This window comes from Tenrec ecaudatus, chromosome 1 (genome assembly GCF_050624435.1).
Source record: "Tenrec ecaudatus isolate mTenEca1 chromosome 1, mTenEca1.hap1, whole genome shotgun sequence".
Lineage (NCBI taxonomy): Eukaryota > Metazoa > Chordata > Mammalia > Afrosoricida > Tenrecidae > Tenrec > Tenrec ecaudatus.
Window position 1 is genome coordinate 92,163,667 of NC_134530.1, and position 24,889 is coordinate 92,188,555.

The window sequence follows — 24,889 nt, forward strand, 5'->3', positions numbered from 1 at the left end:
TGAGCTCTTGGTATCAGCTCCTGTTTTCTCCCTCCCTCCCACCCTCATGACCCCTTCACAAATGATAAATTATTATTGTTTTCATATCTTGCACCGATTGCTGTCTCTCTTCCCCCATGGTTCCTATGGTTCGTCCCCCTGGATGGGGTGTGTGTGATTATATCGATCAGCCAGATCGGTTCCCCTTCCTCCACTGCTTTCCCCACCTTCGCCCTGCCCTTCTGGTATCACTCTTCCCGTTCCCGTTCCTGGATTCCGAGCTCGCACCTGTGCACATGCTCCGGTCTAGTCCAAGGTGAGAGGCAGGCCTGGGGTCATGATAGATGGGGGTGAGGAAGCCTCAAGGAACCAGAGGAATATTGTGTTTCACCAGTGCTTTACTGCGCCCTGCTTGACTCATCCCTTCCCTGTGACCTCTCTGTGGGGGGTGTCCAACTGTCTACAGACAGGTTTTGGATCTCTGCTCTGACGCCCTTGTTCTTGACAATAATGTTTTTTGTTTGTTTTAAACAGTAGGTATTTTTAAATCTAAGTAAAGGCATGCTTTAAGGGAAAAATGCAAGTTTTAAAAAATATAATTAGATGGTAAAAATGTATTTACTGTCTCATTCTTTTTATTTTGCTTTGGAATTGGTCTCAGTCGTGGCGTGTGTTTGCTGGGCACTCGTGGGGTCTCCAACAGAGACTCGCCCTCACACACAGGCAGTCACTGACACAGTTGCCTGCCCATTGCCCCGCTGCCTCCTGACTGCACGTGTTTCCCCAGAGACACTGCGAAGAAGGGCATTCTCCGGACAGCCAACACCCCACTGGGCATCCCTGCTTCTTCGTTGTGCTTTCTCTTGTCCTTTGTCCCTGTCCTTATCAGGTAAACTGAATGTCATGCTCCATTGAGAGGTAGACGTCTCCCCTGCCAGGTGCGAGGCACAAGGGCAGTTCATGGCCAGGGCACCTTGCAAACAACACCCATCTGTCCGAGCGGGCTGGTGTGTTGCTGGGATGCGGAGCAAGTTCAGCGGCCGTGCAGGCTGAAACCCAGGAGGAGCGTGGTCTGTCTGGCAATCTGCTCTTGAAAGCCAGCCGATAGTTCCCAGCATGGGGCCGCACGAGCCACGGGCCAACATGATGACAGTCAGCAACAGAACAACGCAAGACAGAGCCAGGGAAAGGTGGGAAAAGTCTAAGGAAAAAGATGGATGTGTTGTACAGTAGAACCATTCCATTTTTCCATCAAGCCTGTGAGATTTAAATGACAATCTGCAATACAGGCGGAGAGGTAAATAGATGTACAGCTTCATGGATGGTTCTTCTGATTCCAAAGCCTATGGTGTTGTTTTCTCTTTTCATTATTCCACAGAGATATTCCTTCAGGCCTGGACCCGAGTGCGTGAGGATTAGGAGAGATGTGTCAGTCACGGAATAGGCGAACATGATGATCTCATTTCCAGTAAAAGGATCCTATTTTAAAATTGTGGTTGGCAGAGTACTGAGGAAGTTGTTTAATTGGACAAGCTATCTACAGGTAGTGGTGATTGATGCTGGACTAAATCGGAAAGGAAATGACAGTGTGAGAGCCCGGCAGAGTGAGCAGACGCAGGCCGAGGAGGAGCCAGCCCTTAAGACAGGAACGCGGCACGGGGAGCTGTGCGTTTTGGTGGCTTTCTGCAGGAAAGCCCGCCCTGCTCTCTGCACAGAGGTGCACTCACCATGACCCGGAGTCCGAGGAGAGTCCAAGGGCGTAGCCTGACTCCGAATAGGTATAGACAAGTTCTTATTTAGCTTCAATTAGTCGAATGTCTTAGTATGTAGCACATATTTTCCTTTCTAGGACTATAAACATTTCAAATACACTAAACACTTGAAATTTAATAATCTGGTACATAATGACAATACAGTAATAAAAATATCTAAAAACAGTAACCACAGATGGTATAGTTCTGGAGAATTTGTCTCTGCGTGCGTGCATGCGCTGTGTGTATGTGTGCGTGTTTGTATGTATATAAATCAACAACAGAAACAAACACACTCACTTCCATTGATTTGATTCAGCCTCATCATGTCCCTACAGTACAGAGTAAAACTGCCCCTGCAGGTTTCCGAGCCAGTGAATCTTTACAGGAGTAGAAAGTCATCTTTCTCCCGATGCATGGCTGGTGGTTTTGAACTGCTGGCCTTGCAGTTAGTAGCCCGACTGATAACCATTATCTGGCCAGCGCCCCTTTGCAGGTATGTAAAACCAAAGACCGAGAGCCAGCAGTCATTTCTGACTCACGGTGACCCTACACAGCAGAGGAGCATGTCCCCTTTGAGTGTGGTCGCCTGTTCCCAAGTACGCAGAGAGACCTTGTTGACCTGGATACGCCTTGTAGATGAAAACGACTCACGTACAGCAAGACAGAATCACCCGCCCTGGGGCTAGTGACATTGTGGGTCGGTAATTCTGTTGTGAGGCTATCCTGTTACCTGTATGGTATTTGGCAGCCTCCTTGTCCCCTAGTCGGTAAGCCTCCCCTCTCCCCGCTCCCTGAGAACCCCTGTGAGGGAAGCAATAGACAGTGACTAGCTTATCCGGAACCTGGAAGGCTCAAAGATGAATGACAGCCTTCAAGTTCTACAGCGCTCCGGAAACTCCTAGGCCAAAATACGGTGTTTTCAGATAGATGGAAACAGAGACTTCCACTGCAAGAAATGCTGCAGTGCTTCTCAACCTGTAGGTCACGACCCCTTGAGGAGTCAAATGATCCTTTGACAGGATCGTCCAATTCATAACAGTAGCAACGAAAATGATGTTATGGCGGGGTTCACCGCCCCATGAGGCCCTGTGTGAAAGGGTCGCAGTGTGAGGAAGGTGGAGGACCACTGTGCTAAAGGCTTCTCTGCAGATGGAAGGAAAGTAGATCCGATAGAAACGTGGATCTACAGGGGGGAAGGAACTGGCAATTGTGACATTTCTTTAATAGCAAAAACGAAACCATGTCATTAGGGATTTGATGATGCGTGTGCATGTAATGGAGCCTGGTGGCATGGTCAGTTACACATTGGGCTGCTAACTGCAAGACCGGCAGTTCAAAAGCACTGCCCACTCTATGGGAGAAAGATGAGGTTTTTACTCCCACGGTAGCGATAGCAAGAGGTGAGGGGGGAGGCAGGAGAAGGGGGAACCGATTGCAATGATTCACACACACACACACACACACACACACACACACACACACCCCTCTGCCAGGGGGACAAGCAATAGAAATCGTGGGTGAAGGGAGACAGCAGTTAATGTTAGATATGAAAACAATAATTTATAACTTATCAAGGGGTTACCAGGGTGGGAGGGGGAGGAGGAAGGGAAAAGAGAGGTGCTGACACCAAGGGCTCAATAAGAAGCAAATGTTTAGAAAATAATGATGGCAACATATGTACAAAATGCTTGATCCAGGTGATGTATGGAACGTTATAAGAACTGTAAGAGCTCCCAATAAAATGATTTTTTAAAGTTAAGTCTCGGAGACCCACAGGGGCAGTTTTACCTTGCCTGTGGAGTTACTCTGCGTGGAAGTCAACTGGGTTGCCGTGAGTGTCATGTGTTGGTTTGGCAGATGTGACGGGTCGGCGTCGACGTGATGGTGGCAGTGTTTGTTGCTGGGGGGCCTCGTGTGCGTGCCCTCCATGGGAGAGCAGTACTACAGAGGAGAGGGGCCAGCGGTCACATGGCGGCATCGACAGTAAACTCGCCCAGTAGCTTGTGATTAGTGGTGGACCGCACATTCCCGTGCCCAGAGACAATGGTTACAAATCACACAGAAACGGATCGCTAGATTGCCATAGTTTAATTAAGAGGGATTCTAAGAAATCCGTGATCCGACCAAAACATGTCAGGGAAGGAAACAAACAGAAAGGTTAGGTTTCCTCAAACACAGGCAGGAAGTAGCAAAGCCAAACCGTTCGTCATCACCATTCGCTGAACATAAATGCATACTTGCTCCAATTAAAACAACAGCAACAAAAAAGGCCAGATAGTAGACTTTCACCATTTCTATTCAGTTTATGGGAACTTTAGCAAGTGCAATCAGCTAAAAAAAAAAAAAAAGTGGTGTGTGTGTGTGGTGTGTGTAAATGACCCTGTTTACAGATGACGTGATTGTTTACATTTTTAAAAAATCCTTAAGGATCTGTAACACAATTGGAAATAGCATCCAACATAAAACACTATAGAAAATTTAACCGAAGATGTGTGTGAGCTCGACCATGAAAACCGATGGACATGACCGAGAGCCGTGAGGACAGCCCTCTGATGGGAGGGAGCCGTGCCCGACTCCTGGGCTCCATGGCTGCTGTTGGTAATTAGCTAGAATTGCCCTTCCTTTCTTTAAAACGGCCACTCTGACGTAGTTTAAGTGTGATTGAGAAAATTCCAACTGGAAAGACAGTGGATTTCAAATTGGTAATGTGCCCTCTGTGGGTGATAATAGTGTCATGTACCGTCAGCTATAAAATCCTGCTAGGGTGGCGCTTCAAATGGGCTTTGAAGCTTCACATTCGGAGGCAGGGAGCGTGCTCCTGTCATGGAGCAGAGCACCTCACGTGGGTCACATGACCCAGCGAAGCCCACCTTGGGGAAAGACAGCCTCTGAGGCAATTAGTAAACACATTTAACATAGAGTTGTAACCCATCAAAACAAGACATTTTTCTCTTCTCTTTTGATTAAAGTATGCAAACAAGGTCGAATGCAGTTTAGGCAACCTTTCACCTTTACTTAGGCTCCCCACCCCCATTGTTAATTGGGGAGCCTTAAATGGCCTTCACAGTCAGCAATTCACACCACATACACCGCAGTCCCCACCCATCCAGGCTGCCTCCAGGGTTTCCTGTCTCCATCCCAACCTCTGTCCTGAACCTTTGGTCTCAAAGGTTTATTCTTGATGCAGGCTGGACCTGTTCTGGTGTCCAAAATTTTGAGCCCTTTTGGTTTGTATTGTTTTGTTGGTTCTTGTTGGTATAATCAGGGCCTATCCCAGAGGTGTTAGGTCATTGAGGGTCACCCTCTTGAAGTTTTGTTATTGTTTGTTTTCATTATATGAAACCCAGCATTGATGAACCTATAGCCATAGCGAGTAGAGTAAGGGGCTCTACAGTGGTGGGGGTGGGGCATAGGGAGCCGAGGTCAAGGACTCTATGGAAAAAGAAGCAAAGGAATGTTTGGAAACGGATGTGGAGGGTAGCAAATGCACAACTCTGCTGCACATGATCGAACTATGGAAAGATGCATGCATGAATTCCCAATCAACAATAAAGTAGTATTTAAAATGTTGGTTAATCTACGGTGTGCACACACCTCACTGGTGTAATTGTTCCCTTTGTTAAAACATAAAGCAAATCTCTCACTACTGTGGCATCAACCCCAACTCATAGACTCTGGGTGACGCAGGAGTCCTGTGAGCTTCCGAGACTAATTCTCTATGGGAATGAAAACTTCGTCTTGCCCTTTGTGGAGTGGCCGGGGGTTTCGAACTGCTGACCTTGTGCATAACCACTGTACCACCAGGGCTCCTAGATCTGCCTGTTTGGCTGAAAATGGTCATGAGGGTGAGTTCTTTCCCAGACCTACAGTGTGAACTAAGAACCATAGTTTCCGGGGCTCCCCCGGCCTCACCTTGACGGGTAAGCCCAATCTCCTTCAGGATTAAGAGTTTTGTTTCATATTTTCCTCTCACTCTACAACCTTCCAATGTAATTCACAGGGGCATCCTCCAAGCTTGTTTTACTGATGTCAGAATTGGGTCCTCTATTTGATATGAGTGTGAAAGTTGTGCTTTTGGTTTTTAATTTGACATTTCCCATACTCGAGTCTCTGACATGTCTTACCTCCAGACAGTGCTGTCTGCTTGCATGCTGCACGTCATGTTATCCTGCTGTCGGGCTCTTTCCTACCAGGAAGCTGATTGCCTGTTTCATAACCAAGCACTGAAGGTGCACTGAGATGAGGCGATGGAGAGTGGACACGAGAGCATCATGATGCCCCCCTGTGGCAGACAGTGCAAATTGCCGTGTGTGATGAATGTAGACTGGATTTTTGTGTGACCAATGATAGAGCAGAATCTTGTGACAAGCCCTATGTAATTCTTAAAACCTAAAGCTGTTTTAAATTCTAATTGTGGGATCACAGGTTATATTTATATTTACTCTAGACAATAACCTAGGAAACACTTTTAAGAAAATTTATTTTGGCTCAAAAGTAGAATTCAGGAAATTAGTTGTGAAAATATATCTTAAAGTGCCACCGTAAGTTTAAGTCTTCAAGCTTTACATAAAACAGCGAATTCACTAACGTCTAGAAAAAGAGTAGTACATAGTATACAAATAAATCTGATGATAGATTTTTTTAAAGTTTTATTGGAATATAATCCACATATCATACATTTGAGTGGTTCAGTCATATTAATAACAGTTGTACACTCATCACCACAATCATTCATAGAACGCTTTCTTCTTTCTTATCCTCATTGTTATCAGCTCCCCAATTTCCCCCAATGTCCCCTGCCAGACCCCCAAAAACCATTAATCCATTTACTGTCTACATAGACTTACCATTCTTGGATTTCATATACAGAAAACTATACAAGAATTACAATACTAAAGTTACACAGAAAAACCTCAATAGAAAAGAAAGGAAGTATTTTAAAACTAGGACAAATTTTAAAGGGGTCCAAAGGGAGATGAAATGAAAAGGTGTTGGACTTTACCCTAACTGCATCCGCCATACTTGACTTCTGGCGGCAATATGACTATTCACATCCCTGCACGAGGGCCCCAGGGGACCCTCAAAGCTTAATCCATGCGGGGAAACTGCAAATGAACTTTAGGCTTCCACTGCCATGCATAGCCCTCTGCAGACTCATGGACACGAAGTAAGCTGCGATTCCACTTTGCATTTGCATGTCATTATTTGCAGTCTTTGGTTAGCACGGGCTAGTGTGTTTCTTCCCTGTGGACTTAGTTGATGTCTTACTTAGATGGCTGCTTGCTTGGAAACAAGACTGGAAGAGCCCAGTCACTATTTCTGATAGCCGGGCACCATCTCGTTTCTTTGCCATGTATAGCACCCATATCTTCAGTGAGCTCTTCATGAAGACAGCTTTGAGTTGCTTTTTGATGTTACTCTTAATTTTTCAAAGGTTTTAAATTTAATAAATATTTTGATGAATATACTTAGTTGTGTACAATTTGTACAACTTGGTTCAGCCACTGAGAACTAGTGAGGTTAAAGTCCAGTTTCACTTGGTGTGTGTTTGTTTTGCTCAGTGTGATACTATAATACTTTTGAGGAATATTCATTAAATCCAAAGTTGGGGTGCACGTTGCTCATGTGAAGACAGGTAAACAGTGGAGGAAATTGAAAACATCTATGCATTTAGATGAAGAAGAGACATTTTATTTTGAATTACAATGTCACAATATGGAGCATGTTAGTGTAATTCTTTTCAGAATTGGGGAAAATATTTTTTAAAGACAAATCTTAGAAATTAGCTACATTTATTACTCAGGAAAACTCCCTGCCCTCGAGTCAATCCTGACTCATAAGAACCCTACTGGGTGGAGTAGAACTGCCCCTCTGTGTTCCCAAGACTGTAACTCTTGTCTCATTTTCTCCCATATTTAAAAAAGAAACTAAATATTTATATAAGATTTCTATTTATAGCTAAATCATGCGTCATGGGTATGAAGTCTTTTAAAAGCTGAACTTTATACTATAAGAAAGAAATGTTCTTAATGACGTGATTCCAGTTTCCAAAAAGATCCTCCATCTCACCTGCCTCTCCTAAAGGGACACGTTGTTTCAGGAGGTCAGTAGGTACAGAGCTCAGAGGGGACTGGGAAAGACAGGCAGAATTTCCTGAAAATCAGTGTGATGTTACATTTCCAGGAGTATGTTCTTTTCCGAAGAGCAAAAAGAAAGCCTTGTGTTTGGGCTGGCAGCAGATGGGCCTGGTGGGATTCACCCCTGGCCTTGACGTTTCCCGTGTCTGGAAGGGAGGGCTAGCTGGTTAGGGTCTGCTGTTTAAATCGGTGGTCGCCTTGCGAACCTGGTACTTGGGGAGTGTGTCACATGGATATGTAAATTCATTTCTGGCGCAGGATGGTGAGTGCAGAGGCTGAGAGGTTGGGGGTGGAGACAAAGGGGGTGGGGAGGGGAGCAGAAACACATTTGTCACTTGAAAGCGACAGCAGGGAGGCCTGTAAAGCAGAAGAGGTGGAAGTGCAGCTGAGAGGGAAGAAGAGACAGGAGAGGCAGAGCAGGGAGCCCTTTTGCTGCAGGCCCGGCAAGGCCTCTGTGAAACACAGCCCTGGAAGGTGAAGGTGGCGGGAAAGGGGTAACGGGGCCTCTGGCTTCTCAGGCCGTCTGCCAGTGCGCGTGGAGCGGCAGGGCAGGAGCGGGCAGGCTCCGAAGGAAGGTGCTAGTCCTGTCCCAGGAAAGAGGGCCTGGATGGGGCCTGGGGAGGTGGAGAGAGGGCCACCGGCAGGACATACTGAAAAGGCGGACGTGACAGGGTGTTGGCCGAGGAAAGCGGAACTGTGATGAGCTGGGGGCACCGCGATGGGGCCCGCTTTAGGGAGCTAAAGTCGGGGCCCTGTTTGGGACACAGTGGCCCGAGAGGCCTTCTTACTGGACCTTAGACGAGTGTCTGCTTCGCGACGAGGGGAGGGGAGAGGCAGGCACACTTTGGGGACCATCGGCGCAAAGTGGCGCTGGAAATTCCGTGCAATTGGGTGAGGTCTCCAAGGGCTCCGACTGCCCACCTTGACGTTAGCAGCCCGACGGCATGACAGCGCGACAGCGGTCCGCGTGAGCCTTCTGCGAGCACCTTTGAGAAGCAGACTAGTGTGAAAAGAACACTTGGGTTGGAGCCTCCCCTCTGCTAGGATCCGCTGTGGGATTTGAACCTGCTTTCTCGGCAACCGAGACATCCCCTCTCTCCACTCTGGGGGGCAGTGGACATGCAAGACAGCGCGGGACAGCACGAGTGTGGTCCTGAGACGTTTCTAGGTGCACACGACTCTCTCTCTGTGACCTGATTGCCAACAGTCTTAGACGTGCAGCGTCAGCACAATACAGCTTCCTAGGCCCTTCCTTCTTCACTGTTTCCAAGGCAGCGATACCCACTGAGCTCATTTTTCCAGCTCTTCAAAGGAGACCGCTTTGCTCTTCCTCAATTGTATTCCGTACATATCTTCCTGTGTTTGCCCACACGTGTAAGTGTACTAGCCCGGCGTGCTCAGGTTTCCTAGCGCTCAGCCTCCGCACTGCACTGCCCTGTTGTGTGACAGCAGACCCGGCCTGCCCAATCCCGAGGCTCCCCTGCGCCAGCCTCGCCATTCCCTCGCAGAACCGTCCTTGGCTGTCGTCTGCCGTAGCTCAGGATGGTCCTTTCTAGAAAGGTGAGTGAACCCCTTGTCTTCTTCCCTTGCCCGAGTCTCACCTGGCCTTCAAACCTTTACCCAGGGGCCATCTCACCCATGAAACTCGTAACGTTTGGGGTGCTTTATGCTCCCTCCCACTTAACTTTTTCTGAATAAGCTGAAGCCCCTAGCCGTGGTCTTCCTCGTCACCTGCATTTTCCCGGAGCACTGTGTGCCATGCCTTTCTTACTTCCCCTCCGAGGGTATCAACTCTTGGAGAGCACGGTTCCAGTTTCACTCCTCTGAGTGCTCCCAGAGCCCCGGCCCAGGGCTGGATAGCTGCAGGCTGCACAGATGCGCATGAACCAAACCAAACCCAGACTCCCTGCCACCCGCCGTGTCCAGCCCATAGGACCGGCAGCACTGCCTTTGTGCATTCCCAACACTGTAAATCTTCACAGAAGTAGGGGGGCTCTGCTTTCTTTGCTTGTTCTGCTTTTATTTTTAATATTACTGCTCTCACCTGAAAATAGGGGTAGGGAGGGAAGCCGCCCTCTGCCCACTGCAGAGACAGTGCAGTGTAAAGGTAAACACCCCTCCACCCCACCCTCCACAGCCCCATCATGGGCTAATTGACACAAGTCCGTGTTTAAAACTGGCCAAGACTGGGAGGACACGGTTCCTTTCTTCCCCATAGTTCTGTCTGTAACACTCTATATTTTTAATTTTATTTACAAAATGCCATTTCAATCCCCACTTCTTCCCTTACCAGACAGGAGTCGTTCATCCTCAGGCGGCGTCTTTGGGTGGGGGTGGGGGGTCTGAGAAAGTGCTGGAAGCTGAGGAGGGGAGCAGGTTTTGAGCCTTGAGCTGGTGGGAGGAGAAGGCTGGACCTGGACACCCTGGGGCTGCGGGCAGGTGGTCCCCAGAGGGGCCGGGGTTCGGGTTTTTCCCAAAATGAATAGAGGTGAGTGGGACTGTTAAAATTTTAAAATCATAAAAAAGAAACATTCAGAAAGTCTAAATCATAACCAAGTGAGTAGAGCGAGACATGCAGAGGCCACAGCTAGCACTGGAAGTGGAGAGCCTCATCTTGCTCCCGAGGAGCCGCTGGTGGTTTCAAACAGCCGACCTTGCAGTTAGCAGCCCAACGGTAACCCACTACGCCAGTCACCAGGGGGACCAGAGTATAAACAGGAAAGAGGAACACTAGCCTGTGACATACTATTTCCCTCTGATGTGGGTTTACTCACCAAAAAAAAAAAAAAAAAATCATTTCTTCTCTTTACTTCTCTCAGATGCATTGCACTGGGTTGAAAACATCTTATTCACCGGTTGGCACTTCCCATTTACCCCCCAGTCCCGCACAACAATGGATCTTTGCTCAGAGAGCATCAGAATTCCCTCTTGCCATGATCAAACGGCTGCGCTGCTGTACATTTTCATTTCCTGATCACGCTCATGTTTTTTCGGGCGCTGCTCAGTGGTGTCATTCTCTCTCAGGGGCTTCTGACTGTCAGTAGTGTCGTGCCACTGGGAAGCCACGTGAATGTCGCACCTGGCTGCTGAGGGGTCGGGAAGGAGAAACGCAGGTAGCGTTGCCGGTTGACTCTCAGATCTGACACCAGGGATCCTCCAGAGCAGGAAGAACCAGGGACGGGAACTGAGCACGTGCGAGGCGGCTCTCTCCTGCTGCAGAGCCTAGAGGTCACTGTGTATGTCTCTTTATCTCTGACAAAAATACCGTTCGCGGATTGAAGCCAGTAAGAATGATGTTCTTTCTCACAGTAAGCGGCCGGCAGTGTTAGTGCTTTGGGGCGAGCCCACAGTAATTCTGATCAGCAGACCAGCCGAGACTCAATGGGAGAACGAGGGGCCTGATGGTGGGAGAAGTGGACGTGGGACCAGCAGGCTCCAGCTAGGGTCGGGGAGTCGGTGGTGCTGCAGGTAGTCCTCTAGAATCCTGGCTCTGGTGGGAAATGGAAACCAAGGTTTTCTGATGGAATGCTTCAGAAAAAGGAGAGAGAATGGTAGTCCCAGGCCACCCTCAAAGCAAGAGATTGGAAACAAAGTCCAACGACCACCAATCCCATGACCTTGAGATAGCAGTCACCTGCTTCTTGTTACACGCGGGCATTCACGGCTTATGTACAACGGAGTGTGTCTGTCCCCGAAAGCTACTACCGGCGAGTGTGAGGTAAATCGTGTTCACTTCGTGGGGTTTCCACATAGAATCCTTCTGACGTGGCCTGTGAAGGGCGTTGTGCACTTGAACAGATGCGATCTAAAGTCAGAGCACACAGCCTGGGTCCCCAAGGGCTAGACAGACACTTGGCCAAAAGTGCCCAGTTAGGAACACTGCACTAGGTATATTCTCCCCCGAGGCTCTGTAGAAGCATTGAGTGGTTTGTGGGGTTTTTTGGTTTTGGTCCCGAGATGGGAGGTCGGTTGCACCAGCTCGTTTACCCACCAATGGCATTGCAACAACCTTCTCCCAAGACATGCCTGCCCCGCTCCTCACAGCTTGCCTTCAGTTCCCAGGTTGGCTCAGCACTCTTGCAGTCTGTCAATCTGGGGCAACCTTAGCACAAGGTTGCGTGGCAGCAACCGGATGGTCTTCCCTCCCTCCTCCTCTTGAGAAACGGACCCCAGCCGCGGTGAGATCTCCTCTGGCAAAGTGATTTTTAAGATGTGAATGTGGTTTGAGAGCCTTCCTTGTTTCCTTTTGGCATATGTTGGTCTGATAGGCATGGCTCTTTCTTAGTGTTACTGAAAGGTTTGCCCTGTCATCAGCCCACATCAATTGTGCAAATCGCATCCACTGGAGAGTTTCATCTGTACAAGTGAACAATTCATGTATTGCTGTCTGAAGCCAGCCTATATTTGTATAATTTCTTTTTCTCAACAGCGTTTTCAATTTTCTATCATTGGCTAAATTAATGACACTATTAATTGAATTACCTTAGGCCCCAGGGGGGATGATTTATAATGTTCGCTATCATAAAATGATAATGGTGTCACTAAAGTGAGCCCTCTGGTCCATGTATAAACATAGCATAGATATATGAAGGGACTTGGGGTGCACTTGTCATTCTAGCCCCAATCTAAGAACAATGAATTCTTATGACATGGCCCTGCTCGGTACTCGCCCTCATGAAGAGATCCCTGAAGATAGGGGTGTTGTACCAGTGTGGTGAAGAAACCAGATGGTGCTCAGCTAAGAGAAAGGATAGCATCTTGGGTTTTAAAGGTTTGCCTTCAAACAGTCGTATAAGTGAGGCATCAACTAAATCCACATGGAAGCAGCACACAATCTGTATGATTCAAGGATTTTCATAATAAAATCCAAATCTGAAGGAGGGAATGGTATCTGAGCTTAAACTATGAACACCCAGTTTGCAGAAGGCTTTGGACAGTGGAAGCCCCAAATCCATTGACAGGCTTCCCACATGGACTAACCTTAATCCTCTCTGGACACAGTCCAGGGAGGTGGCTGGCCTTGCTACCAGACAGAGAACATTGTAGTCAATTATGACTGATGTAACTAGGTTTAAATGTAACACTCTGTCATTGGATCTGCCTTTTGACCTATTTTAAAGTAGTTTACGTTTTTAATATTTTCTGTTCGGTTGAGGTTTTTGTTTTGTTTCCTGCTTGTACTTTGTATGATTTTCTGCATATGAAACCCAGGACAGGTAAACCTACAGAGACAGTAGTTGGATTAAACATTACCTAAGAGCTCAGGCGTAGGAACAAGTGTGAGGATGGCGCAGGACCAGACAACCCTCAGGGTACAGACTCCCCTCCAGTCAAAAGGGTCCTTAGGAGTGGCTTCGCGTGAGTGGAATACAATTCAGTCAGAATGATCAGGGCACCAGGGGCTCTGTGTTCCTATGTCAGGACCAAGGGAGCGAATGTATTTCCCAATGGGTATATCTAACTGTAGGGATTGCAGATCTTTCAAAAGCCATACACGTAATACAGTGAACATGTAACAGAGTGAGTAGGTAATACAATTAGCGGGCAGTAGAATGAGTCAGTGGCCAAACCGGATGTGTCCCCGAGCCCTTCCCAAGGGAACAATCTATGATTTGTTTCAGAAGGAGACGTGGAAGGGAGTTACTCACTCGCTAGGGTGGGACGGGCAGTTGAACCTGATTGCTCCTAATGACAGGTAACCTTCAGGCAGACAGTGAGCGGCCAGATGCAGGTATGAAACATCTATGGCAGCATCTTTACGGATGGTTATTGCGGGGGCTCGTTTGGCCTGGAGAATGTGTATTTGACAACACTTCCGTCTCGGAACAATGGAGATTTTTCTCTAAGTGGAGCCAGTTTTCCAGGCCTGTGGTTGTGAGCGTAACAAAAAGGCCATAGACACTCTTCCAAGTTTCCCACAGACATTGCTTTGTTCTGTGGTGCAGAAGGCTGCTATGGGCTGGAACGGACTCAGTGTCACTTCACAACAATGGGCATGGAAGGGGGCACTGGGGGGACAGGAGGAGCTGACAGTGAGCATGAGAAGAAAATGTTCTGGAGTTGGGGTGATGATTGCACAACTCTTAATATCACTGAACAACTAAATCACATGTGAAGCATATACCACTACGGCGACATTTAAAATTTTAAAAGATAATGGTATATCAATCCCTTGTGTCTATCAACCCAACTTCAATTACTAACACATGGCTTGTCCTATTTCTTCTACACTCCTCCCAGCGCCCCATCTGTTATAACAGAACCAACCCCAGCTCTGTCTTATTACTAGGAAGTGTCCCCGTGGGAGTCTTGCTCATCAGCATTACAGTTCATGACCTCGTCCTTTACAGGTGAGGTGAAGAGTGTTACCTTAGCCCTAATAGTCGGCCACACCAAACTGAAGTACCAACAGATGGGCTCTCCAAGACGATAGGGTGCTGATCAAATGGGAGAAAATGCAGAACAGAATTTCAAATTCTCTGAGAATCCACTTTCTGGAATCGTGGAGGATGGGTGAGCCCCAGAAACTATTGCCCTGAGGTAAGCCTTAAGGCAAGCAAGCGTCCTGCAATCATCTCTAAAATGAAACCCTAGATTAGCTGAACTAGTCAACATGCCTTCTCAGAGAGAGCACTGTGCTCTGCTGAGGCGTATCTCTAGGGGATCATATTGACAGCAGCAACTGGAAAGGTGAGATAGTGAACCACGTCAGCGAGCTTCTGTTAAAATGTTCTGGAAAAGGATGGTGAGAACAGGTGCACAACTTGGGAGAGTGTAATTATGCATGAAGAAACTTGAATGGGTTGTCAGGATGCTGTGTATATTCTCAAAGGCAAAACCAAAAATCCTTGAAGACTTGTTCCCCAACCAAACCAGTAAAGGGAGACAAGAAAAACTTAGATCCGCTTAAAAACAATGGTTGCCAAAGCTACCAGCCGCTCCATGGGTAGTAAAGATTGAGCCCCGGAAACCACCGGGACACCTCCGCTCCGTCCTGAGGTGGCCATGAGTTGACAGTGAGTTTTGAGTTTGGGGGACACACACACACACACATACACACACACAACCATGAAGCAGATGGGCCCTGCTTGGGGTTTCTGCCCTTCCTCCTCTTCACGTGGAAGACTGAAGAGTATTTAATCTACACACAGGTAAGTGACAAACGCATCCCCTGCCCTGCTTAAGGTTCAGATTGTGACACCTGCTAGTTCAAAACAAACTGTTGTGGAGCTGTCATGTGAGAAGATTCTTCTACGTCCCTGGACGTCGTCTTTAATCTTGTGTATGAAAGTATCGATCTGTTTTATCAATTGTCTGTTAAGTTACTTAATTATCTGGAGCTGGTCCTAGGGTTGGAGAAAGATGAAATTGACGATGGGCTAGGCTGTACCACCTAACTTACCCGGCTGGGCACTGTGACCAGTTGTTAAGGACATTTGTCCCTCCTGCTCATAATCCTTTGGGGATCAGAATGTCTGGACCTGGGGCCCGGGAGCCCGCAGTGGCTATCCTGCAGACCAGCACCAGAATCCTCGTGGCTCTGCCGAACACACCATCATGGACATCCTGTTGGTTCTCACCTGGTTTATTCCCGTTTGCTGCGCAGCCCCACTTGCTAGCCGGTGATCAGCTGTGTCGGCACCGCGGCTAGGTTTTGCTCGGGTGGGGGGGGGCACATCTCGCTTGGCGCCCTCCATCACGTGTGCCGTGGGCCCCCCGGAGCCAGTCTGTGTTCCACGGTGAGAGGGGGCCCCCTTTAGTTCTCTGTTTGAACAAAGACATGCCTGGGGATTTTGGTTTTTGCTAAGGTTCTCATAGGTACCCTGTTTATTTGCCCCAGATCAGAAGTGCATTTGCTTTTTCAGTACACGTCCTAAGCAAATAAACCGATTCCAACTGATTTCAATACCCTTGTGCTTGCTCATAGGGCTCATCTTTGAGAAAGGAGAAGCGAAGCTCGTCCTATCTTCTCTCTGCCCCGGAGGGCGGTCCCGGGGAACTGGCCGATCAGCCTTCGCCGGGCTCTGGCTACGTGGAGACCTACCTGAAGAAGAAGCGTGTGTATTGAGGCGGCCCTCCCTGGAACTCCCAGGCCCCCGGCAGGACCTCCGCTCATCGCTGCCTTAACACCATTCAGACTAGCCATATCCTTGACCTGTGGGCTTGTCATGGCCCACAGGGGCTGTGTTGTGCAGCAGGCAGAATTGCCAAATGAAAAACAACTCAGCAATAAGAGACAGCCATTGAGAGCCTTTTCCACTAGAGTTAGATGCACCCGAAGGTGATGTTAACTTATAGTCCATGGATTAAATTAACCATGGTTCAGCATCCCTGCTTGAGGACTGGGAATCATTCTGACATACATGAAACGCTTGAAGCAATAAACGGGAAACGGGCACGTTTCCAAGCCTTAGAAGAATGAGTTTCCTATGAGCCAATGTGCATTTCAAGTTGCTCTCCCTAAAAATAACCTAGTGTCGATTTTTAGAACCTGTCCTGGAGCGACACAGTGCAAGTACCAAATGCAGGGCCGGCGATGTCAGAGAAGCCCTACCGGCAGCCGAATGATCGTGCACACACCAGCCACGCAGTACAAAACCCGGACCCCCGCGGAGCGTGATGTCTAAGGTACACGCCACTCGGCAGACCTCGAACGCTGGCCTCGTACTCCGCGGGAGCCCCGGTGGCCCGGTGGTTAGTGTGCACCGCTGCTAAACCAAAGGCCAGCGGCTGGAGGCCCCCTGGGAGCAAGATGAGGCCGTCTGTACAGCTGTACAGACTGACACTCGCTGGGCACTGTCGGGTCACTCTGAGTTGGAACGGACTCCATGGCAGTGAGCTTGCTCCCGGTTATGTCCCATTTCCCCTTGTGACGCACACCAGTGACGTAAGAAAAGTGCAGGGTCACATACCTCCAGTTGCGATGTCCGTGCTGCTGGTGAGGGAAGATGATGTTTACAGTTATAAATGATTGGGGGCTTTAGGTGGATATTTATGGCATGAAAATATGAAATTCAAATTTTCATGTCCCTAAATGAGTTACTTGGGAACACAGCCATCCTTTCGTGTACTGATTACCTGTGGCCACACCTGTGCTAGCTGAAAGGCAGAGTTGAGTTGCGACAGGCCACGTGACCTGCAAAGCCTGAAATAGTCACCCTGTGGTCCTTTAGGGAAGAGCAGTGTGACCCTAGCCCCTGCCAGCCCGTGTCAGACTTCGAAGTGGTGAGGATGGCAGGCTTCTGTGCCTCAGTGCACAGCAGACGAACGAGCTAATCCCTAGTGCAGAGCCCGGGTGACCAACACAGGCCCTATTCCCACAATCGAGTGACGCGGTCACTACTGCCCTTCCCAGAGGAGTCGTAATAACCATGACGGCGGCGCTGTGCCTCACTGTGTGTGGTCGCCCGTTGTAGTGTTAGGCTGAGAAAACTACCAGCTATTTAACCCAACTTGTATCGGAGGAACTCCCTATCCTTATTGCGTATGACTTTCGCCGTCACTCTTGTAAAGCCCTTGGTATTAAAATGCATGAGAAACCCTTCGCCACCTAGAAACGTCTCCATTTGTTACGAGACTGTAATCGAGGGCATGGGCGTGGCGTCTCAAGGAGCCTGGCCTTTCTGCAATCAGAGCATTGGGAGGCTTATTGGGACCATGATTGAGTGTCCGTCCTGTATGAGTGACGGGGTCTCGAATGGATGCATACGCGGTATGCTTTGTCAGGAATCGCGCCTGCTCTAAGTCGATTGTACATGCCAACTACTGTTGGAAAGTGACACGTAGAAGACGAAACTCAAACAGTTCCTAAGACGTATACTCCTTATAGGTAACTGATCAGGACCAAGCACTACCTGATTCTCCTGCAAGAGGGCTACTGGACTCCAGCCCTGCACTTCTCCCTCCCGTGTCCCCGATGCCTTTAGACCCTGTCAGTGCTCAGTCCCACCTCCACTGTAAGGAAAACGGGGACAGAGCAAAGATGATGTCTTAAATCGGAGCTGTAAAATGCAAGCAGGAAGAGGCTGAAAGAACTGGTGTGGAGAAACATGGGGTTACAACTTGCCATCCCTACCAGCCTGTGCCCCCTTACCAGTGGGTATGACAAAAGGGGAATCCAAGGGGTATCAGTAATAAGGACCCTCACCAACCCTCCCAAAGTGGAAACTGTTAGTTTTCTGTCAGGGACTGTCTGAAATGCTCTGAAAGTGGAACTTTGAAATTAAAAGGCATACACATGTAAAGTCTTTAGTATATTTATTTGTATAAAGAGTAAACAAAGTGCATCTAGAGTGGCCACAGGATTGACATAAACAGAGACGTTGGTGGGGTGGGGTTATCAAACAAGCTTTCTTGGTGAGTTTGCGGCTGTCACTGAATCCAATCGGACAACTCTTCCAGGCTGAAGGGGAGAAGTGGTCACACTGAGCACACCTAGACAGCAGTAACAGCAGGTTTGTACAGCTCTTGGTCATCAAGATCTCTATGGTTCACTCTGAATCAAAAACTAACCGCCTACACAATTTTCCTAGCTAACCGCTAAAGTTGTTTTCTGGCTCCTGAACCCCACGGTGCCTCCAGCAGGGCCTTTACTGTCAAGCTTTGTGTCGTTGGGTGACGGTCAAGACAGCGCTCCAGTCTTGGTTGGTGGAAGGTATGTTTTTGAAACGCTCTAAGCACAGTCAGCAGACAAGGTCTCCGTTCCGACGGGTTGCAGACAGCATCCAGCAGAGCTGTGAAAGCACACACACTGGGTTTCTCCAAAGCCTGTACACAAGAGCATCAGTTCTGGGGTCAGTCCAGATGAAAGGGACCCAGCTTAGGAAAGCACGAGCATAGGTCTAGTCTTCAGAAATTCATGTCATGCAGCACAGTGTCTGTTCCACGGCTGTCCCCTGGTGGTGCAGAAACAGTTTTCTCAGAAATGGGTACCGTGAGTCACCCAAGGGGACAGGAGCTAAGCCACTGGAGAAACAATTCAAAGTTTAAATCCTACTGGTGGCAGGGATACACTCGTTTAGGTCTAGAAACAGTAATATGCTCACTGGTGTCTAGTATGTCAAGAATGCTTTGTCTATCACCGTGCAGATGCTGAAATTGGATGACGCAGTGAGAGTATCAGCTAAGCCTACCAAGCTCTGGCTTGAATGTAAGGTGCCAAAAAACAGTTCCCATGACCTGGCAGCTAGGGGAAAACAAGCATTCTGAGACACTGTTTTGGTCAGAGCCCTCTTTTGGGGAGGGAGCCACAACTCCCATTTGGTTAGGTGGCTGTGGGCGATGGTGAAGGCGTCCCATGAAACGGTCACACATTCCTTCTGAAGGAGGAGGGCTGAGGCGTTTGCCGGTACTCCAGCTGTCACTCTTTGCCACGAAGGACTTGGTGCCAAATGTCGAGGGGCAGGCTTTTCGCACAGTAAGCACCACACTGCGACACACTCATGTCTTTGTTGAGTGAGTTTGTAAACCGAACATGCCCTCCCCCCTTTTTCTTTAAATGGTTGTGTGTGTGTGTGTGTTTGGGGGGGAAGGGGCGGACCTCAATCAACAATGAAATGTGAATGCTATTCATGCTTCCTGTTTTAAAAGTGCTTCAAATCCTTCGATAAGGTTCTGAAAGGTTGTCCGACTGGATGGCTGGAATTCCCAGCATTTCCTCATCAGCTGATAAACCTGGAAAAGGGATGAAAGAACAATGCTAACAACAGTACAAATGGTGGGTTTTATACAAGAGCAAGGTTAGGAAAACAGTCGTGATCATGAAACTCCCTTGACGAGTAACCTGACTACAGAGTATGAATTACTTGAGTGCTTTCAAATACAAAAGGGGCTCCACAGCTGTTGCCATTGGTAGATGCTGCTGACTCGCGCCACCTCGTGGCGGGCCGGGTACAACGGCGGGACCACCGTCTGGACCGTGATGTCCTCGAGTGCACTGCTGCAGCTGCTGTGCCATCCCCCCCTTGATGCGGGGCTTTCTGTCTCCCCGCACCCTCTGCCAAGCACGGTGTCCTCCAGGGACTGGGACCTCCTGTCCACAAACCTGAAGGCTAATTAACCTTTGGGAAGATCCAAGATATTACTGGAAACTAGTGTAAGGGGGAAGGGAAATCACAGGTCAGGCTCTCAAATTTCCAGACTCATTGCCTGCTTTGACTTACTCAGCGCTGTATGCTTAACAGAGTCTCGGATTCAATCTTATCAAAGGCTCAATTCACTTTGGAATATGGGTTGTTGAAGTGAGCCCTCAATTCACATAAGTACCAAAAAACCAAACTGGATGTTACAGATAGACAACTTCCACACACCACAAAATGCATTCACATTAGTCACAATGAGAGGACTCCCAAAATATGCTCCTGTAGGGTAAAGGAGCTGATAAATACTAAAGTCAGCCTATTTTTTGGAGGGGAATCCTTGCTATGAACATAATGTGTGACTACTGTCTGCCCGAGTTGATTTCTCAAAACATATCTGAAATTCCACTTCAGAATTCTATGTTAAAGGAATGCCCTGCCCCTCTTCCCATTTTCCGCCCACTAGCCCCTAACTGGCCAACTCAAGCTGTGAAACCATAACATAAGCAGCGTGGTGACTGCCAAGTGAGCCATAAATACCTGATCCGGGCAGTTAGGTGGGCATGGCAGACGTTTTCCTTCTTTTAACGTATTCACAAGTCTCGTTACTGTCATCTGGCCATGAGTTGGGCCTATCATTTTCAGGAACAACTAAAAATGAAGCCAAACAAAATGTTTTATTTTGAGCATACTCATGTAAAATGTTAGGATGTAGGGGAAATGATTAGCGTTAACAGGAAATTCAAATAATAAAAACATTTTCCTCTTCAGTCACTGGAAGAGCGAAGTCCTTAGCTCTCAAGGATTAATGAACGTCTCAGACTGCCTCCCACGCCTTGTCAAAGAGCCTATTCCTGTGAAAATGACCGTGGCTGGGAATGAAAGCACAGGCTATCCCAGACCCAAGAGGACCTCACGTCACTCGTTAAAGCTCACGTGAACTCTAACCGGTCTCTTCAAGCAGGCAAAATCCTTGAAAGTCAAAACTGGTGCAACTAAGACACGAGAGTCACCCCAAAGTGTCAGCAACAAACCAAAGGAGGGGGGAAAGCGATCCTTTACCCATCTAGACAAATATACAGGGAGGTCTCATTTGCAAAGAGAGCTTCGAAGGAAAGGAAGGGGGCTATGCTCCCGCTGGGAGACAGAGCCGCGCTCACCGCCATGGGGCTGGAGTCGGAGTCACAGTACATCAGCAGCTCATGCAGTGTCACGCCGAAGGACCAGACGTCAGAGGCGATGTAAAATTTACACTGAATTAAACATTCTGGAGCATACCTGGAAGAAAGCACAACAGGGGGTTTCAATTCCTGGGAAGGCGGTTCCAACAGAGTCACTTAGAAAACTCATCTCTTTGTTCTCAGAGTTTAATAGTCAAGGCGTCTAAGTGTACGAGCTATCAATCATTTCTCTCTCTCACTGTGGGGCAAGGGGCCGCAGAGTGGGTGCTAGGAAGATAACCCCCAGACTGGAGCTGTCTGCAGGCTCACCAGACAGTGGAGCAGCTGCACTGCGCAGTCTTCTCAGTGTGCCGCCTAGTTCAGCAGCTGATGCTCAGATGCCCAAGCCAGAGACCCAGGCCCACCCGTACCCACACTGCTTGCTTCTCGTGCACCCTACCGCCACTATCCTATAGTAAGTATTGTCACCATGCTGGCTCCACCATGGATTGATGGAGCAGCCTCGCTGGACTTGAGCTCCAATCGTGTTCCCCCCGTTCCCAAATCCCCAAACTTAAACATCCAATGGCGTGCCAGTGCTCTTGGGCAATCGTCCAGCCCCATGCTCCTCAGTACAGTTGAGTGCTCTCCGTGAGCTGCCTCCCCAAGGACTCCCTGCCGCAGGATCCGTGCCTGCCCTTTGCCCACTCCTGCCCATTCACATTAATCGACGATACCTTCTCCGACCATCTTAGCAGATGCCTAGGAATCGCTCAGACTTCACCCAGAAAACTAAGACTAGCCCGTGGTATTGGCCACCTTGTTCACTGAACTCTCAATTCAGTCTTGCTCACCCTTTTAGTCCCACTCACGGCAGAAAGCAGGGCTTTGAGATACATGAGGTAATTTTTGAAAATTTGTGCAAAAATGGAATTGACAGGTAATGGAATTTTGCCCTGAGTTTTTTGCAGTCTTCTTGGTTTTGTCTGACCAATGAAGGCATCCGCTTCAGGGGTGAGCCTACACAGGCTATATCCTGGGGCTACTAGTCTGTTTTACAGGATGTGGAATGGAAACATGGGTAGCCGAATACCCGCCCATTCAGTGTTCCAGACTGAGAGCTGGTGGCCTCACCAGGATGGCTCTGGGGTGTTAGAAGGCTGCCAGGTTCCCGTGCATCTTGCTCTGCTTTGCCCAGGCTCTCCCAGTACCTGCTTAGTGCCCACTTCGTTGCCTGTTCTCACCCTCTCTGACAGCCAGGCCTCCCCCTGCCAAGATGTGCTTTTGGGAAGTCTGCTCCACCACCAGCAAGTTTAGAGGCTGTGTCAGACAGACGCAGGGAGCTCTGCTGGCGATTGGATTCTTTGTAAAATGGTGTCATGTGAAACTCAGGCATTTATTTCTGTGTGGCTTCTTTCAGAGACAGCAAATATTGACAGATTCTGAATGTTCTAAATCCTCTCTAGCCTTGATTTAAGCCAAAAGGAAGACAGACATGAACACAGGTTGTTGTTGGTTAGGTGCTGCTGAGTTGGTTCCAACTCCCCGAGACCCTGTGTCCCACAGAAGGAAACTGCCCGGGCCTGTGCTGCCCTCACCACTGGTATGCGTGAGCCCATGAATGTATGGAGGAAAGGCTTACAGAAGCAGTGCAAAGCCTATAAGGACTGAATGAAACCAAACGCTGACGGATTCAGTTACCAAAACACGGGGCTGTCCCGATCATCCTTGACCGTGTAGTACTCCTTGTCAGTTTCTATTGCTTTGGTTAAACCGAAGTCTCCGATCTTCACTTGGTGCTCACTCTCAACAAGGACATTTCTTGCCGCTAAATCCCGGTGCACATACTGCCGAGAACCCAGATAGTCCATCCCCTAAGGAAGAGAAACAGAGCGCACGTGGCTGGGAGTTACTGGAGACTGGAGTTTGTGTCTTCCACTTCACATTTTAAAAGTTAAAGAACCATTTCATTTAGGTACTGCTGATCACTGGAGGAGGTTCATTTCCAAAACAGAGACTAATTTGACACCCAGATGATACAGAGTAAAATAAACTCAGGCCATTACTAGATAATTTCCTATTTACAGTCACATTACTAAACAATTGCCATGGGCAGAGTGCTGATTTTTAATTTTCGAACATGCTGTTACCTTGCAAATCTGAACAGCATATTTTAGCTGCTGTTTAAGGTTGATTTTGTTCTTATTCTTGGGAAGATACTCCTTAAGGCTTCCAGATGGCAGAAATTCCATGATGAGCTTAATACCGTTTCCTCCTGTTTGGAAACACCCATAAATATGAACAGTCAAATGATGAAGGGCCTGTGGGAAAGTCGAGGGCACAGGGTCTAGAGACCAAGGACCAGAAGGCTTTCAGCTGCACCCCCGACCACAGGTAGCAACTTGACCTCTTGTGCCCCGAGTGCAGGAGCCTCTGAAGCGAACATCTGCACACCTACCTGAGAGGCGGTGAGTCACCAGTCAGAGGACAGCCTGCCCTTTGTCTCTGGAGGTCACTGAGTAACTAAGGTATCCCTTGTTGTCTGGGCCTAAAGACTACACTGGCGGTGTGAGTGAAGAGCGGGAGGCAGGCCAACCCAGAAGGATCACCTTGTGGCTTGGTGTCAGCTGATAATCAAGGATAGAGGGGTGCACGCCTCGCTCACGCACATGCACTGAGGCCCCTATCATGACGGTGCAATCACGCCAATACAGGCTTTCAAGCCGCAAGTCCCACCGAGCTTCCTGGTTGGTGAAAGACACTGATACATGTGAGAGGGTAAGCGTTTTTTCTTGGCACACGGGAGCTCTGTGCGGGGAACCCTTCCAGAACCCCCTTTCCGCTCGTCTTTATGCTCATCCTTATTTGCAGTCTTTGCTATGGTACATCTGAAATCAGAAGTGTACTCTGAGTTTTGTGAGCTGTTTCTTTGTGCTCATCCTGATTTATTCCTTTTGTAAATATGTAATCATAATTATATTCTACAACTTTCGTGAGTTATTCCAGTGAATTATCAAACCCAAAGCAGCAGTGAGAGTCAGTAGATGAAAGTGAGGGAGCCTGGGGGGCCTTGAGCTCACACTGCTGGTCTGCTGACAAGTGGTGGCAAGACTCTGGATTGGCAGTGGGTCGAGGAGAGGGTCCTTTCTCCTGTGAGTTCGGACCCGGCTCTAAGTGGCAGGTGTTAGCAAGAGCAAAGTGCTCTGTGAGCAGCTCTTGTCAGAGGGAGCTGACACGTGGGGAAGGGGCTATTTTGATTAATTCCCACATTTGGGGGAATGGATTATTGTTGGTTTTTATCTGTGAGCTCACTCAGAGTCATAAGCACTCACCGAGAAACAGAGTGTTCTGTGAACCAGTAAACAAATGATATATATTTTTAATTATAAGCCACATCATTTCTCTACTGATTTCAAGCTCATGAGTGGGGTGCTGGCTTGCAAGTTGATACACCTATTAGTAAACACTACTTGCCACCTTGACTTAGACAACTAGTAATGGAAATGGCCTACAGGGTAGAATATAAAAAGCCAGTGCTGGCTGGGGTGAGCCGGGGAAGGCAGGCAGGTATACGTGTGTGTCAGGGGTGGTAACCTGTTTCATGTGGCAGAGCATGAATATCTAGAAGAATGAGGACGGAGCCCCGTGTGGGTGGACAGACACATGGGCAGATGACGCTAGAGCCCAGGGCTGGAAGGGTGAACCACTTTGTGGCACTGTTGGGTACACTCTGGGCTGCCCACCACAAGATCAGTGGCTCACACCCTCCAGGGGAGAAAGTT

General features: G+C 48.4%; 2 protein-coding genes across 5 annotated transcripts in view; one reads left to right on the top strand and one right to left on the bottom strand.

The window, feature by feature from the left end:
* RAVER2 (ribonucleoprotein, PTB binding 2) overlaps positions 1-17,415 on the top strand; it is an 86,541-nt gene extending 69,126 nt beyond the window's left edge. The window contains exon 12 of the mRNA XM_075535261.1: positions 15,798-17,415. Coding sequence (XP_075391376.1) covers positions 15,798-15,938 — 141 coding nt within the window. The 3' untranslated portion in view covers positions 15,939-17,415. The remainder of the gene's footprint in view (positions 1-15,797) is intronic.
* A 695-nt stretch (positions 17,416-18,110) lies between these two features.
* The window catches only part of JAK1 (Janus kinase 1), a 121,741-nt gene continuing 114,962 nt past the window's right edge, over positions 18,111-24,889 (bottom strand). For all 4 annotated transcript variants that reach the window (XM_075557176.1, XM_075557178.1, XM_075557169.1 and 1 more), the window contains 5 exons: positions 23,258-23,382; positions 22,809-22,981; positions 21,108-21,225; positions 20,488-20,598; positions 18,111-19,543 (listed from right to left, as the gene is read on the bottom strand). In XM_075557176.1, coding sequence (XP_075413291.1) covers positions 19,439-19,543; positions 20,488-20,598; positions 21,108-21,225; positions 22,809-22,981; positions 23,258-23,382 — 632 coding nt within the window. In that variant the 3' untranslated portion in view covers positions 18,111-19,438. The remainder of the gene's footprint in view (positions 19,544-20,487; positions 20,599-21,107; positions 21,226-22,808; positions 22,982-23,257; positions 23,383-24,889) is intronic.